A 14,310-nucleotide genomic window follows, 5' to 3' on the forward strand; every position below is an offset into this window, starting at 1 on the left:
CCGGGGTCCCTGCAAGCGCTGCTGGTCCCTACCTTGTCTCCGTTCTGCATGGGCAGGAGTGCAGCCCCCAGATGGTTTCAGCAGGGCTCTGGTTGGCCTAAAAATGTCCCTTCCTTTTCCCATGGTGGATGCCAGTGCTTGCTGGGCTGAGGCTGGTGCTTAGGAGCACATGGGCGCCAGGATACAGGCAACTCAGTACCTGAAGGGTGAAGGTAGGGAGGAAGGGGCCAAGCTCTTCTCAGTGGCCAGTGACAGGACAAGGGGCAATGGATACAAGTTGAAACACAGGACATTTCATCTCCATGTGAAGAGGAACTTCTTTCCTGTGAGGGTGACAGAGTCCTCGAACAGGCTGCCCAGGAAGGTTGTGGAGTCTCCTTCTCTGGAGATCTTCCAAACCCACCCTGTGCCCCGTGCTCTGGGTGTCCCTGCTGGAGCAGGGGGGTTGGACTAGATGATCTCTAGAGGTCCCTTCCAACCCCAACCATTCTGTGATTCTGTAACTCACCAACAACTGTCAAACACCGCAGGCACTCGAAGCGGCTACCACTGCTCTAAAACCCTCCAGACGCCTTGGACTCTTTCCATACCTGCATCTACTGCTGAGTGTTTGAGCATGCTCGAGGTGTTTTTAAATAATCCATTATCCTTTTGGAGGTAAACAGGTTTCATTGATCTCTGGAGTGACCTTAAACAACAGAACTCGCTGTCAGATGTCTCAGTTTACTTAGCTCAGAGGGACAGCTGAAGAATTCACAAATACTCACAAAAAATGCCTTAAGGCTGTCAAAAGCACCCCAGGAATGATCATATCAGAGTTCAGCTCATCTCCATTTTAGAAAAAGCCCTCCAAGACTCCCTCCTACTCCCTCTTTGTTTTAAATGAAGCTTGACTCTACTRCACTCGGAATATCATTCCGTTCTTGGGACATATCTTAGAAATACAGATGATACTGGGATTTCTTCTAGAGCTGCAGAAATAAAAGTACGTTGCCAGTATTCCCACAGCCTTTTAGTGAAGATCAAGGATCACATCACTTCAGTCTCCCAGACATTCTCTGCTGGGGGGCAGTTCTTCAGGCTTTGTGTTATTCTGCTTTATTTGCGAACAAAGTGGCGTTATTTATTTCCTAACAAATCCACCCGAGAACTCAGTGTTTCACCATACATTTTATGCCTTCAGCTTAACTAATTAACTTTGTTTATACCCAAACCCCTACCAATGCTATCTTTTAACTCCACCAGTTGCCTTTCATGTAATTTTGTTAGGAAACGGTACAAGTCTATTTGAGCAAGGGATGATGAACCCATCTCTGGATAGTTAGGATGATTTTTCAAGGCACGTGTGGTGTTGATGCCTGCTAGACAGTATAATAAGCCCAGGGAATGAATTCTTAGCTCCTGTGGCACTTGCACTAGCTCGGTGAGGGAAAGGAGAGCCTCTTTGCATAATGCATTCATTTTTTTTTCCTGCAATATGCTCTGCGTACAGGAAAACCTCACACTGTCAGTCAGCGGATTAAATGAACAGCAGCAGCTGGAGCCCATGTGATGGAAAAAGCCGGGAAATAGGTTTGTTTGCCCTGCTGTATTACATAAACATGACTTTTTCTGGTTAACGCCCTCCCGCTGGGCGCTTCATGCTGCATCATATGCATGTCATGTTATGTTAGGCTGGACACAAATGGCAGCCGGGCTTAGGGAAGCAGCAACGCAGCGCTCGCAGGGGAAGCCGGGGCCGTGCAGGCGTCCTCGGCACCGTTTCCAACCCCAAGAAGGGCTGCAGAATAATTGCAACAAGCTGAAATAAAAGGACAGCTTATTTTGGTCCCTAGGATAGGCTCTCACCTGGAAACCACATCGCTGTTGTTCTGTGGTTTGTGTCGTGCTCATTGTACTCGCCCTACCAGGATGAACACTGCGACTATACCATTTTTAAACAAGTGACTTCAGACCTTGTGCTTCTCCACCCGCGTGCACTGAGCATGGGGCCAGCAGTGACTTTGTGAGGCTGAACTTCTTGCCCCACTTCCCAAATGGCCTAAATGTCCYGGGGATCAAGAGAGCAGCTACGTCACAGCCGGCTCTGCACTACAGTAAAGTCTGAACGAGTCTGCGCCTCCTCAGTTGCTGCTGCTTTGGAAATCTTGCGCTCCTGGCTTGCTCTTTATTCTGTGAAATGCAAAGGGAGCCCTGGGGCATCATAAACATGACTAATAAAGGCGGTTTTAATAATCCACCTGTCTCGGGGATTGCAAGCTGCGACGCGCGCGTGACTTTGAACGCCACTGATAAATCCTAGTTGCGAGYGACCTCCCCATCCTCCAGGACAGGCGGCGCTTTAACAAACACACGGCTAATAACCCATTAAGTGAGTGGGGTTCTTTTAAGCACGAAGCAACACATGATGTTAGGACCAAGTTTCACTGCACTTTGTGGCTTTTTGGATCTAAAATTACCAGTTGTCCATGTCTAATAACTGCTTTCTTTTCTCCTCTGCTTTGAACTCCTCACTTGTAGCTGATAACTAGCTGTATTAATGAGTGACAACTGCCTTCACTAGCAAATCCAGATAATTGCCTCTCTGGTTTAATATACCCTGCATTCCTGCCAAACCGCCACCAATGACTCCCCCTCACCAACTCATCCGCTTTCCACAGAGGCCCTAAAATACGCGGAGCTCCGGGATCTCCGTCACGGCTACCCCTTACCGATCCCGTTACGGATCCCGCCATCCCCTTACCGATCATGGGTGACTCTATGAAACTCCAGGCATCGGTCTGAGGGACGTAGGACTGGAGGACGCCCGCGGCTCGKCCGGCTTCGTTGACGCCGCCGAAGACGTAGATCTTGCCGCCGCAGACGGTGGCGGCGGCCGAGTGCACGGCCTTGGGCAGAGGAGCGATGGTCTCCCACTGGTTCGTTATCGTGTCGTACCTGCGGCGGCAGCGACCACAGTGAGCTGGGCTGTGGGGAATCAGCGGGTGGGGATGGTGGGGGGAATGGTGGGGATGTGGCGATGTTGGGGGTAATGGGGTTTGGGATCCTGCCCTGCATCAAGGGGAGTGTTGCCAACAGGTTGAGGGAGGGGATCCTGCCCCTCTACTCAGCCCTGGTGAGGCCGCACCTGGAGTATTGGGTGCAGTTCTGGGCTTCCAGTATAAGAGGGACGTGGAGCTTCTAGAGAGGRTCCAGTGGAGGGCAATAAAAAATGATTAAGGGAYTGGAGCATCTCTCGTGTGAGGAGAGACTGAGTGAGTTGCGCCTGTTTAGCCTGGAGAAGAGAAGGCTGAGAGGGGATCTGGTTAATGTGAATAAGTACATGGAGGGGGAATGTAGGGAGGAAGGGGCCAAGCTCTTCTCAGTGGTGGTCAGTGACAGGACAAGGGGCAAAGGGTGTAAGTTGAAAYCCAGGCAGTTCCATCTCCATGTGAGGAGGAACTTCTTTCCTGAGAGGGTGCCAGAGCCCTGGCACAGGCTGCCCAGGGAGGTTGAAGTCTCCTTCTCTGGAGATCTTCCAAACCCGCCTGGATGCCACCCTGTGCCCCGTGCTCTGGGTGTCCCTGCTGGAGCAGGAAGGTTGGACTAGATGATCTCTAGAGGTCCCTTCCAACCTCGACCATTCTGGGATTCTGTGGGTGTGGGACAGGGAGGCAGGCAGCGACGGGCTGCCGCGTGACAGGGAGGCTGTTTGACAGGTGGAAAGAGAGCAGAGGTGGAAACGTTATCTCCTGCCATCACACAAATGCAACCACTTGGTAAACACTGTAATTAATGCCTTTTCTGAGCCTTTAAAGCATCAGGAAAAGCCCAGAGAAAGCTAGACCCATTCTCCACGTATGCCTCTCAAATCCCATTATAGCCCAAGCTAAAGAAACGCAGGACATCTTTGTTGAGATGTCTTCCACTAATTAATTTCTATTAATGAGTATACAATGAGGTTATTCTTGCGAATCAGTGCAGCGATATCCAATAGCAACCGCAGGCAGGGGCTCGGAAGGCACTTGAGCTGCTCGGCTGGTGGGACACGTCTCACCTGCCTCCTCACRCAGCCCCATCGCTCTTTTTACTCCCCTTAACCCACCAGCAATGCACATTTTGCGCTAGAGTAAGTTGCTTCCGTGCAATYTCCTTTGTGCAAAGCAAACTCCTGCACTCCACTGGCAACTGCTGCAAGCGCCAGTGCTGGAGGAAGGTTTCACCATCGCATCCCGATTTGACATGAAGCAAATAGAAAAGAGTATGCATTAAACTGCTAAATTAGTTTTAAGGTCATCAGTATCTGATTTAATTAAGCCATTGACCATAAGGGATGTGCAGTTAATAATCCATGGATGAAGATTCATTTTAGACAATGTCACAAGTACAGATGTCTTTTTTTTTTTTTTTTAAAAAAAAAAAGATAATGTGGCAGGGACCCAAATAGCTGCTCTGAAATGAGTCTTGGAGACAGTGGAAAGGGATATGAATTTTAGGCCTCAATATTTCCATGTAATGACATAGTCAGTCAAATAAGAGCTTCCTGGGTAGCGATTATTCAGGATTGTTGACTGCGAGAAGAGAAGCCCTCATCATCCGTTCAGGGCTTTGGCGCTTGATATTAGTGATGTGCAATATGCAAACATGAAATGAATCCGTGTCCACGGCTCCATCTGTAGGAAGTGATTTAGTGACAGGGGAGCCTCCTTCGGCAACGTCTCTCGAATTCCCACTGCCCAGACTTGAGGAAAATCAACGGGATAAAAGATGTAAATGGTGGAGGTGGCATAAAATAAAATGCTTCATGAAAACTGCATTAATAACTTTTCAAGTGATGTAACTGTAAATAATTAATACTTATATTCAACTATTAATATAAATAAAATAAATAATATAAATAAAGGAGAAGTATGAGGGAGGGGAATTTTAACTAACAAAATGAGCAGAAGTCCCTTAAAATGAGCACAGAGAACAGCTATTTACAACGTTCTAAATTAGCTACTGAGCAATTAAATTCCCCTACAACAAAGCGATCAAAGAGGTGAAACAGAACAAGGTTAAACAATATGGAACATACCAAGGGGCCCACCTGTGTTGGGCTGATTTTTGACACCGAAAAGATGCCTGCAGATTCGTGTTTGACTACATAAAGAGCTCTTAAATGTAAGGCACCATATGCTGGATCTCTTGTATTTGCCTACAACACTCATGGAACTCCCATCCTAGCAGATATGCAAAAATGTCACATAATATCAACAGCTTCATACACTGCTGTCGGGTTAYGCTTTGCTAATACACCTATTTATTTCATCTGTTTCGGGTTTGGTAACTTGTTAATAGCTATTATTACTAAAATGGAAAAACGGCTAAGAAATAGGTTATAATTCATGCAAAATTAGTGAAAGAAACAGAGATTTGAGGAAGATACTGATGTAGTAATTCCTCAGCTGCCGGGATATTACAGTAGTTGCCTTGCTGGTCTTTCTAATGTGTGTTCAGGGGAAGGAAAGGTTATAGCTTCCAGCTCTGTTATGGGTTGGGTGAGGACAATGTTGTCCAGGAATGCTGGAGAAAGCCTCAAATGATAAATAGTGCCTTTTCTGGATGAATTTCATGGTGGGGATCCCAGGTCCTCTGTACCCAGTTTTTCTCCCACCTTCACTGCTCTGTTTATGTTCTTGCAATGACAGAAGTGGCCTTTTTGCCTCCTGCTTTTCTGTGCCTGCTATGGGGAACCAAAACCAGCCAGTTTCACCTTATCCACTGAGAGCCAAATGCTGCAGTTCTACAAGGATACAGGTGCAGAGGAGCAGCTTAAGGCAAGTGTTCTTGTCTTGAGCATCCTTTGGTTTCTAAACACCTTCTCTGAGCCATTCAGCAGATGGGAACCAATCCTTGTCCATCTAACACAGGCAACTATCTTGGATTTTGGATAGGTCCAGTAAAGCAATCCKCTTAACCAAGTGTCTCACTTCTCTTTGGGGTTCAAGATAAGACATAGGTACCTTTAAGGCCTCCTGATACCTAATTTCTCTYCATCCCTCAAGTCCTTCAATCTGCTTGGATTTGTTCCTCTGGTTCATTACCTCCTTGTAAAACTGTAGAGCTGATTTCTCATCTCATTTTTGTTTAGCCTCAGCTCCCACCCACTGGATAGCAATTTTATTTTTCCTGTTAGATTATAAAGTTGTCTGCTATCAAATCTCTCTCCTCCACATACAGACTTGCAGAAAATAATAAAGTCTCCTCTTAACCTTCTATGGGATAAACTAAGTAGTCTAAGCTTCTTAAGTCTCCCACTGCAAGGCAGGTTTCCATCATTTTGGTTTATCTCAAGTCAGCTCTTAATGTGTTCACACAGGGATTTGCACCAGATTAACTAAATTGGTTCAAAAATGAATGAAGCTGAGTCTTTCTAACCTTCCGGGGTAGGAAATAATGACAACTGCTTCACCTCTCCACCCTCTGGCCTTTCCATTTGTCACGTTGGGGCTGGTGATGCCTTGGCCCCACCGCCCCCAGCGCGAGGAGGATCTTCTRCCACCGTCAACACCCAGCTCTACCCTAGGGCCAGCATGGAGGGAACCGATGTGAAAAACTAATCGTGTTGATCTCTTCCCATTAGTCAAGCTKTGAATTTGATTGTCCTGTTTGAAGCCGTAGACGGAGACTTAATGGGAACTGGCTTCAATCCAAGCAAAGGGTTTTTCTTCCTTCTCCTCCATGGCTCCCTCCAGCCCTGCTGCTGTGTCCACCATGAGGGCTTTTGCTTGCTGGGCCTCAAGGACGGGTCCCTTGGATGTGACGGGCCGGCTCTGCAGTCCTGGCAYGTGATGGGCTGGAGCCCATGTTCACGGAATGCCCCTGCCTTGCTCTGAGATGAGTCCCTGCAGCCCTTCAAGGCTCCCCACTTTCATCACGTGTGGGACACGGGTGTCCCACTGTCACTGCACGAGGCCATGGGCTCTCACCCGTCCCCACAGGTGCTATTTAGACACTGAAGAGCCAGCAAGCTCCAAAAATCCAGCCTGAGGTGGAGAGCGCACTCMAAAACACCCTTTCCAAAGGCTTACACCTACAGGCATGATCCTGTTCTTTATGTTCATGTTGTTCACCGCCCACTTTCTCATTCTTTTGCTACAACCCCGATAGCTACAGCAGAAAAACCTTTCACCTCCTGCTGTGTCATTTGCTTCTCTGCCTTGTTCACTTCTGATCTCTCTAAATACCTGAAAACGCTGCTTCTGCCCCCAGTGCAGCCTCTTAATTTCTCCCCTTCCACATTAGGCTTCTCCCCTTCCACATTAGGCAGCCTCGTGAGTATCTTCATTTATTCACACTTATAAAATCCTTGAATCGTGGTCAGTATCTTAGAGCCAACCACTCTCCGGTTTCTTATATATTATTTAATCCTGTTTGCAGGAAATCTACTATTTAAAATAAAGCTGTATGGAGTCACATTGATCTGCTCTGCAGATGATTCACATGATGTTTAAAATCATATTACGGATTACTGGGTTTTGCCTTTTTTTATTTTCTTCTGACTCTTCTGAGGAGCTTAATAAACTATTCTTGGACAAGGCTATATATTTAATTTTCTTAAGCCATCAATAAAACAGTGGGTTCTGAAGCAGTTTATAAAGCTTATAAAGCTTACTTTTACATTTCATTTTTTTCCTGAGTGCCTTCCCAGCGCCCGCTGCCAGCTGAAATAATCTCCCCATTTTAAGACAACCCTATTGCAGAAGTGCTGTCAGGTCAAGGGGATCCATCTCCCTCCATCCTTCAGCCAGAGAATAACCACAAAGCGCCCACATTTCCCCACTTTTAGGCACACAGATTAGCTTGCCAGCCTCGGCAGTCTCTCAAATTGCATATATTACGAGGCCCATCCATTATCTAAAACCCTAGTTCCTTGATCCACTCCATTTCCCRCCTCCCCGCTCCGCTCCTATCTCAGGGGGAGCCGGGAAGTGCAATAGGCTCTCGCCTCATACCTAATGACTCGCTTCTTGTCACACAGCAGCTCGCCAGAGGGGCTTGATCSAGAGCTGCCGCCGCTCTGTTATTTCCCTAAATATTCACTCCCCAAAACATAACTCTYCTCAGATGCAGACCCGTGTATACGCACGAGAATGGATTTATAATTCAGCCCGCCTGGCACTCCACCTTGCTCTAACCTGAGGAACGAATGACTCCTACCTGTCTGTTTGTTACAGGCCCCTAATGTTCGCTGTCAAAATAAGAGTTTTACTGTCTCTCTGTCACCAAATGGCAGATGAAGGGTAAAAAAAATCTGAATTCCACTGAAGCTGATGGGAAAACACCCATTGATTTAGGTGGGGTTCTTGTGGAGGCAGCGCCCTTGAGCAGCAATGACACAACTGAAAGCCCAAACGATGGAGCAYGGAGCTAATCCCATAAATTATTAGGAATCCAGCGGTTCCTATTTGCTTTAATGCTTTCTAATAGTGCAGTAGATGTATTAGGTGCAGTSAGGTAATGGCAGGTAGAGTTAAGACAGCCTGACATTATCTGTTTAGTGAAAAGCCACAACAAAAACATCCTGGTCAAGTTTTCACCATTTAGGATGAAATATTCAAAAAACTGCAGCAAAAACAAGTGGGGAATAAGACAAAAAATGGGAGAAAAAGTCATTTTCTGTGTCTTCAAAGATTTGCTTTGGTGAGAGACTGCAGCCTTTGTGCTCTGGGTCTGCACATTGGTGGGGAGTGAGATACTGCCTCATCCCAAACTACTGCCCAGTATAAAGTATAAAGCAAAGTATAAAAGCAAAAGTATAAATACTTATGCTAGTATAAATACTATACTAAATACAATACTATACTAAAAAGTATAAATACTATCCTTTCAAAGTGCAAATTTGCAGAAAGTTATCYTTCTCTCACCTGCATTTCTAAGAGCATTGTCCTGCAACACCCTTCCCAAAGCATGTGCAGCTTGCACTGACATGTTTTACTTCTGCAATTCCCCACTGTCATCTTAATAGGGGGAACAGACAAGAAAACATCCCCAAAAACCTCTCTCGCTTCATGGCATGACCCAAAGGAGGCCACGTTGCRCTTTCTTCCATTGCTGCCTCTCACGAGCCACTTTGGAGACCTGAGGAGATGAATTATGACCATGGCTTTAATAAATTCCCACAGCGAGATGTCCTTATTGTGGCAGAGAGAGCGTGTGTTGGCGTGAAGGGTAAGAAGTCTAACAGCCACCCTCAAAAAAGTCTCTTGGTGGGCTTGATAAAACGCGAGTTAGTGGCTGCGCTCGCCAGCTCGAGCAGCTCAACGGGGCTTTGGGTGCTTGCGGGAAGAGAGAAGGTGAGAACGGGAGCAGAGGAAGAAATGAGGACTCCGAGGAAACACAAAAAGAAATCATTTCATCAAAACAAGTAAATAAATGCATACTATCTATTAAGTCACCTGTCTGTGAGCCAAGTTATTTAGCTTTTCGTCAAGGGGCAGAATTAAATCTCTTTCTTCCACCCACTTCCCACTTCCATAGAAAATGCTTTCTGACTTAAATTAGAGGGGAAGTGCCTTTAGAAATTAGAAAAAAAATTAACAAGTCCACTAAATGGTCCACTAAACTCACCATAAGAAAAAAATCCCCACATTTTCATCTGCCAGATTGACTAAAAGGAAAAAAAATTACAAAAATGTATCACTAATCTATTGTCACAATACTTCTACAAGTGTTTGGGTAAGGTTAGGATTGTATTTATTTTTTCAGAAGGGAATATTTTTTATATTCCATTTCCAAGTGGTTTCTGTTTTTTTAAATGAAAACATTGCTAAGCATATAAAATATTATAGCCTTCACTGAATGTTATGGTTGACATAAAATGAGTTGGTTTTGGAATTCTTTTTCGTGAAATGTTTCTTTTGTGTTTTTGTTCTTTCCTTAAGTTAAATTTGAGAATGGCCTTTTTTTTTTTCGATATTTTGAGCTTCTTTTTGAAATGAAAAATTTCCATTCTCCCCCGTCTCTATTCAGGCCCTCTCAGCCTGGAATTCAGAACTGTTTCCATGTCTCGGTGGCTTTTCTGTGAGCTTGGCAGGTCCCAGCACCAGGAGGACGGAGCTGCCTTGCAGCCAGGCGCTTCACCGAGCGAGCACATGGCAGAAACCTGCTTTGCTGCTGCTCTTCTTGGTTAAAAAAGAAAGAAAAACAACAGCAACAACAAAATCAGCACAAATTTGTGGCTGGTGAAGCTTTTAATCAGTTTTGTTTATCGGTTGTGTGATGGATCCGAAGAAGCTGAATTCCTTTCCTCCCTCTCCTGAGCAAACCACCGTGCAAACTGGCAGCTATCTGCTTCGGTTTTGAAACAACCGTTTCCACTGACGCCCTCAAAGAAATCRAATCCTGCATATTTTCCTTCCCTTGTGGTTTTAAGAGCCGATTCTAACAGCCGCACCACGTTGGAGTTGCCATTTAAAAGCAGAGGTGGTCTTTAACGCGGCGGGAAGTCAAAGCCCCAGCCAGGGGATAGATTTGGCCGTTACCTTTCCACGTGGTCGACGTTGCCGGCCACGCCGACGCCGCCGATGGTGTAGATCTTCCCGTCGTACACCAGGCTGTTGTGTCGACACCTGGGCACTGTCATGCGGGACACGAGGTTCCAGTTGTCGAGCAGGGACATGTAGCACCAGACGTCGGCGAGCGTCACCCCCGACTCCATGCCCCCTGGCGCAGAGCGGGGATGGAAAARGGAAGAAGGAGGTGAGGTCTGGGAAGCAGAGTAGCTCTGCGCGGGGCAAGCACAGCCAGCTACAGAGCAAAAACTCTCCCAATGACACTTGACTAATTAAAATAAATCACCCTCAACACGGAGCATCTGTTCCGATGATGCATAAACTGTGTCATTTATTCATGCCTCCCAAAGGCCTTTTTTTTTTTTTTTTTTTCAAATGAGCTAACACAAGGAAATCAAGATGTCAGACTAAGAGGGACATGTACAGGAGGGGACAGACCCTTTCCAACGCTCATAAATAACCTCCAGTCTATTAAATTACCGCAGCACGTGCTAGAAGACAGAGCCCATCTTGGCTTGCGAGATGCAGTCCAGGCTGAATCTCGAAAGCTCAATGCAGTGATGGATTGGAACAGCACATACATGGGTAGAATAAAGCAAGTGCTTGCACTGCAGCTTTAGCTCCTAATTTGCAGGGCTGAATTCCTTATGTCTTTTGATTTGCTGATAAAAGGAAGAAGCGGCTGAACAGCTCCTGGAAAAGCATTTAAGATGCTCAAGTAAAACATTTACACTGGGCATTTTTGTGCATCTCACTGAAGCCTCCAGCATAGCTGCTTGGTGGGTGTCTTATAGTCCTCATTTTGGAGCCCCAAAAAGTGGAGTGATTTATCTGAGACCACACTAGGAGTCAGTGGTTGAGCCAAGAAGAGAAACCAGAGTCTCAGTTTTGTGTTTTAATGACAAAACCAGGCTTTCTCTTTGGAATTTTGCAGTYGTCTCAGTTCATTCCTACTTTTGTTCATCCTCCATCTGTTCATTTGTTTGTTTCTTTTTTTTTTTTTCTGTGTCACGTAAATTTAAGCAAAGTAAAAGATCTACTGATACTCTGGCAGGCTTCCAGTGAAGCCTGCAGACCTCCAACTCCCGTGTTCTAGCAGCCAGCACCAAGGCTTGCTCATCCAGAATCAGGTAAAGAGCTGAAATAAGTTTTGCACTTGTGAATCCCTTGGATTTTGCTAGCAGGTAAGGCAGAGTCCAGAATGACTTTTTATACTGGGGAGGGCCTTGGCTAAGAATAACTAAAGTCAGCATCTCACCCAAGCCCTGTGGAAGACCTTTGCTCCAGGAGAAAAACGATGATGGGCAAAACCACCACAAAATAATTTTGAAGTGATCCTTAGGGCCTGTACGCTGTGTTGGTGGGATTTACCATAGGATGTATTCCCTGGCCACATTCTCGTCCAGACATGTCTGCCTGGCCCATGCTGACTCCTCTTCCACCCAAACCTGCCCCCCAGGTGCCATCAGAGCATCCTCACGTTGCCTGGTGAGAATCTGCTCCTCTCCCTCCCGCCAAGGAGGTGCCACAAGACTGCAAATCCGCAGGTGCTTTCATCCCACCGGCACAAGCYGTAGGCAGCTGCTTTGGTCGTTAAAGCCTTTTTTAAGGAGCGTGGTCTCACTTTCATTGCAACTAAGAAGATTATAGGGCTAGTGACTACTGTCAAAAGAGAGGTTTCAACAACAAGCACGAAACGTGAATGCTCTTGTAAGCAAATACCGTAAGTGCAGGTCACATATTCAGCAGTTCAGCCTGCCTGTCTCAAATCCCCTAACCCACCATTTAGACTCAACTGCAGCCAATATCTTAAATTGTGTTACTATGGCAGTGAAACCTCGTTGCATGTCTGACGGTTGTCAGACCTATTTTCCCAAAACGGCTGCTCGGGGAGAGTGCAACGGCTGTGGAGACATGGAGGAGGGTGAAACCAGGGAAACTCCTCCACCTTTTTTTTTTTTTTTTTTAGGGGATTTTGGGTATATCCTTTCTGTGCATTGGCTCGCAGCGCTGGCGTGGCCAGGTGGAAACCTCGTGCTTTGCTGCATACCTGAGAGATAGATGTTGTCGCCAGCGCTGACCACGCTGAAGAACTCCCTGTCGTAGAAGGGCAGGCTGGCCAGCGGGTACCACTTGTTGTTCTGGGGGTTTAGGCAGGTGACCGCYGTCAAGGCGCGCTGGTTCATGCCGATCATCTGGCGGCCCCCCACCAGGACGATCACCTCGGCCACCCCTGGGATACGAGGAAAGCGACAGCCAAAAGAAGTGATGGGCCAAAAAAAATCACACTGAGGGCAAAGTGTTTGTGACTGAGGGCGTAAAAATGTGGTTTGGGCTCTATAATCCGAGCAGGGAGGGTGGGGAAAGGGAGCGTATGGGTGGGAGGTGAGCAGGACTTGGGAGCATCGCTGTGAAGGTCTTGAGGATAACGTGGGAAGGAGGGCGCTCTCTGGGCTAAAATGAGTCAAGGGGAAAGGAAATGAACAGCTTTCTCTATGTAAAAGCGGTTCTTGACTTCAATAGGCTTTGTGGGTGAAGCCCTGAAGTGCTGAAGTCTTGCTCTGCTGCCTAAAACGGGAATTTTGCTGGAGATTTGGAAAGCACTAGGGTATCCAGGCATCCAGGTAAAGCCTGGGCCTCAGCCTGAAGAAGCTATTTCCACAGCTAATATCTGGAGGAGATTTGGGCCACGGCTGTGTTTCTGCATCCTTATTTTCCCTCTCCCCTCCGTTAGGAGACGTTTTTCCAGGGGTTTCCCCTCAGGAGGCGCCCGGCGGGCGCGGGGGCCCCTGTCTGCGGTGACGGGCGCCATGCGGCCGCTCGCGGTCATGGCGGCCATTGCGGCCACAGCGGCCATGGCGGCGCTTCTACCTGCGGAGAGCCGGGGCCGCGTGCGCGGCGTCTGCATCTCCTGGCGCGCGTGCGGCAGCATGTGGTAGCGCTTGGCTTCGTTCACGAGGTCCCGGCAGGCCTCCGACGACTTGATGAGCTCCTCGTTGTCCACCACGTTGAGCAGGTAGCTGGGGTGGATGAAGGGCAGGCGCACGACGGCCAGCAGCTCCGCCGCGTACTGCGAGGGGGAAACGTGGCGGGGAAAGGGGAAAAGAGGAAGAAAAAATGCATTTCATAAATGCAAACCRACATATGTGTATGCACCGTGCTGTCTTTTTGCAGAACATATATAACCCCGACGGCTCGAGAAGGCACAAAAGGTTTTTATGAACTTTTTGCACCCGCGCTGGAGCTGAGTGTGAATTTCGCKTCGCCTTTGCAGACTGAAGAACATTCAAGCGACTGAGGCAAGTTGCCACCTTTCTCTTTGTGACTCCCCTACACGGTGGCTTCCCACCTCCACTAACTAGGACTGTATTAAATGTCCTGTTGCTGTTATCCTTTCTGGTTAAGACTGAAATAAGCACGGCCAAGTGCTTCAGTCTTGTTACCATCTGTGGTTGTGCACCTTTTTCTTTCCCTCCTTCCTGCAGCTAGGAAATGTCTACATAGCTATAGCTATTACTGTTTTTTACCTATTTTTTTCTATTTTTTTGACTTTTTTTTTTCCTTCTTCATTCTTGGCATTGCATTTATTTCCCMTAACTCTGGGTGAGTTTTCTTCTTGCTTCAATATCAGATTAAAAATAATCTTTGCTACTCTCAAATCTCTTCTCCATTGAAATCAATGTCCTCTAAAAGGATGCCCGCCTAGGCTTGAGCTGCAGCAGTAGTTTTAAAAGGAAATATGTTTACTGCTACAGACTTAAACTTCCTTCTCCTT

General features: G+C 47.0%; 1 protein-coding gene across 1 annotated transcript in view; it reads right to left on the reverse strand.

The window, feature by feature from the left end:
- Window positions 1–14,310, reverse strand: part of KLHL29 (kelch like family member 29) — a 328,883-nt gene that overhangs the window by 14,670 nt on the left and 299,903 nt on the right. The window contains exons 10-13 of the mRNA XM_026044925.1: window positions 13,407–13,605; window positions 12,586–12,768; window positions 10,506–10,686; window positions 2,744–2,937 (exon numbers count right to left, since the gene is read on the reverse strand). Coding sequence (XP_025900710.1) covers window positions 2,744–2,937; window positions 10,506–10,686; window positions 12,586–12,768; window positions 13,407–13,605 — 757 coding nt within the window. The remainder of the gene's footprint in view (window positions 1–2,743; window positions 2,938–10,505; window positions 10,687–12,585; window positions 12,769–13,406; window positions 13,606–14,310) is intronic.

Source organism: Nothoprocta perdicaria, unplaced genomic scaffold, assembly GCF_003342845.1.
Source record: "Nothoprocta perdicaria isolate Ctin4 unplaced genomic scaffold, notPer1 scaffold_39, whole genome shotgun sequence".
Taxonomy (NCBI): domain Eukaryota; kingdom Metazoa; phylum Chordata; class Aves; order Tinamiformes; family Tinamidae; genus Nothoprocta; species Nothoprocta perdicaria.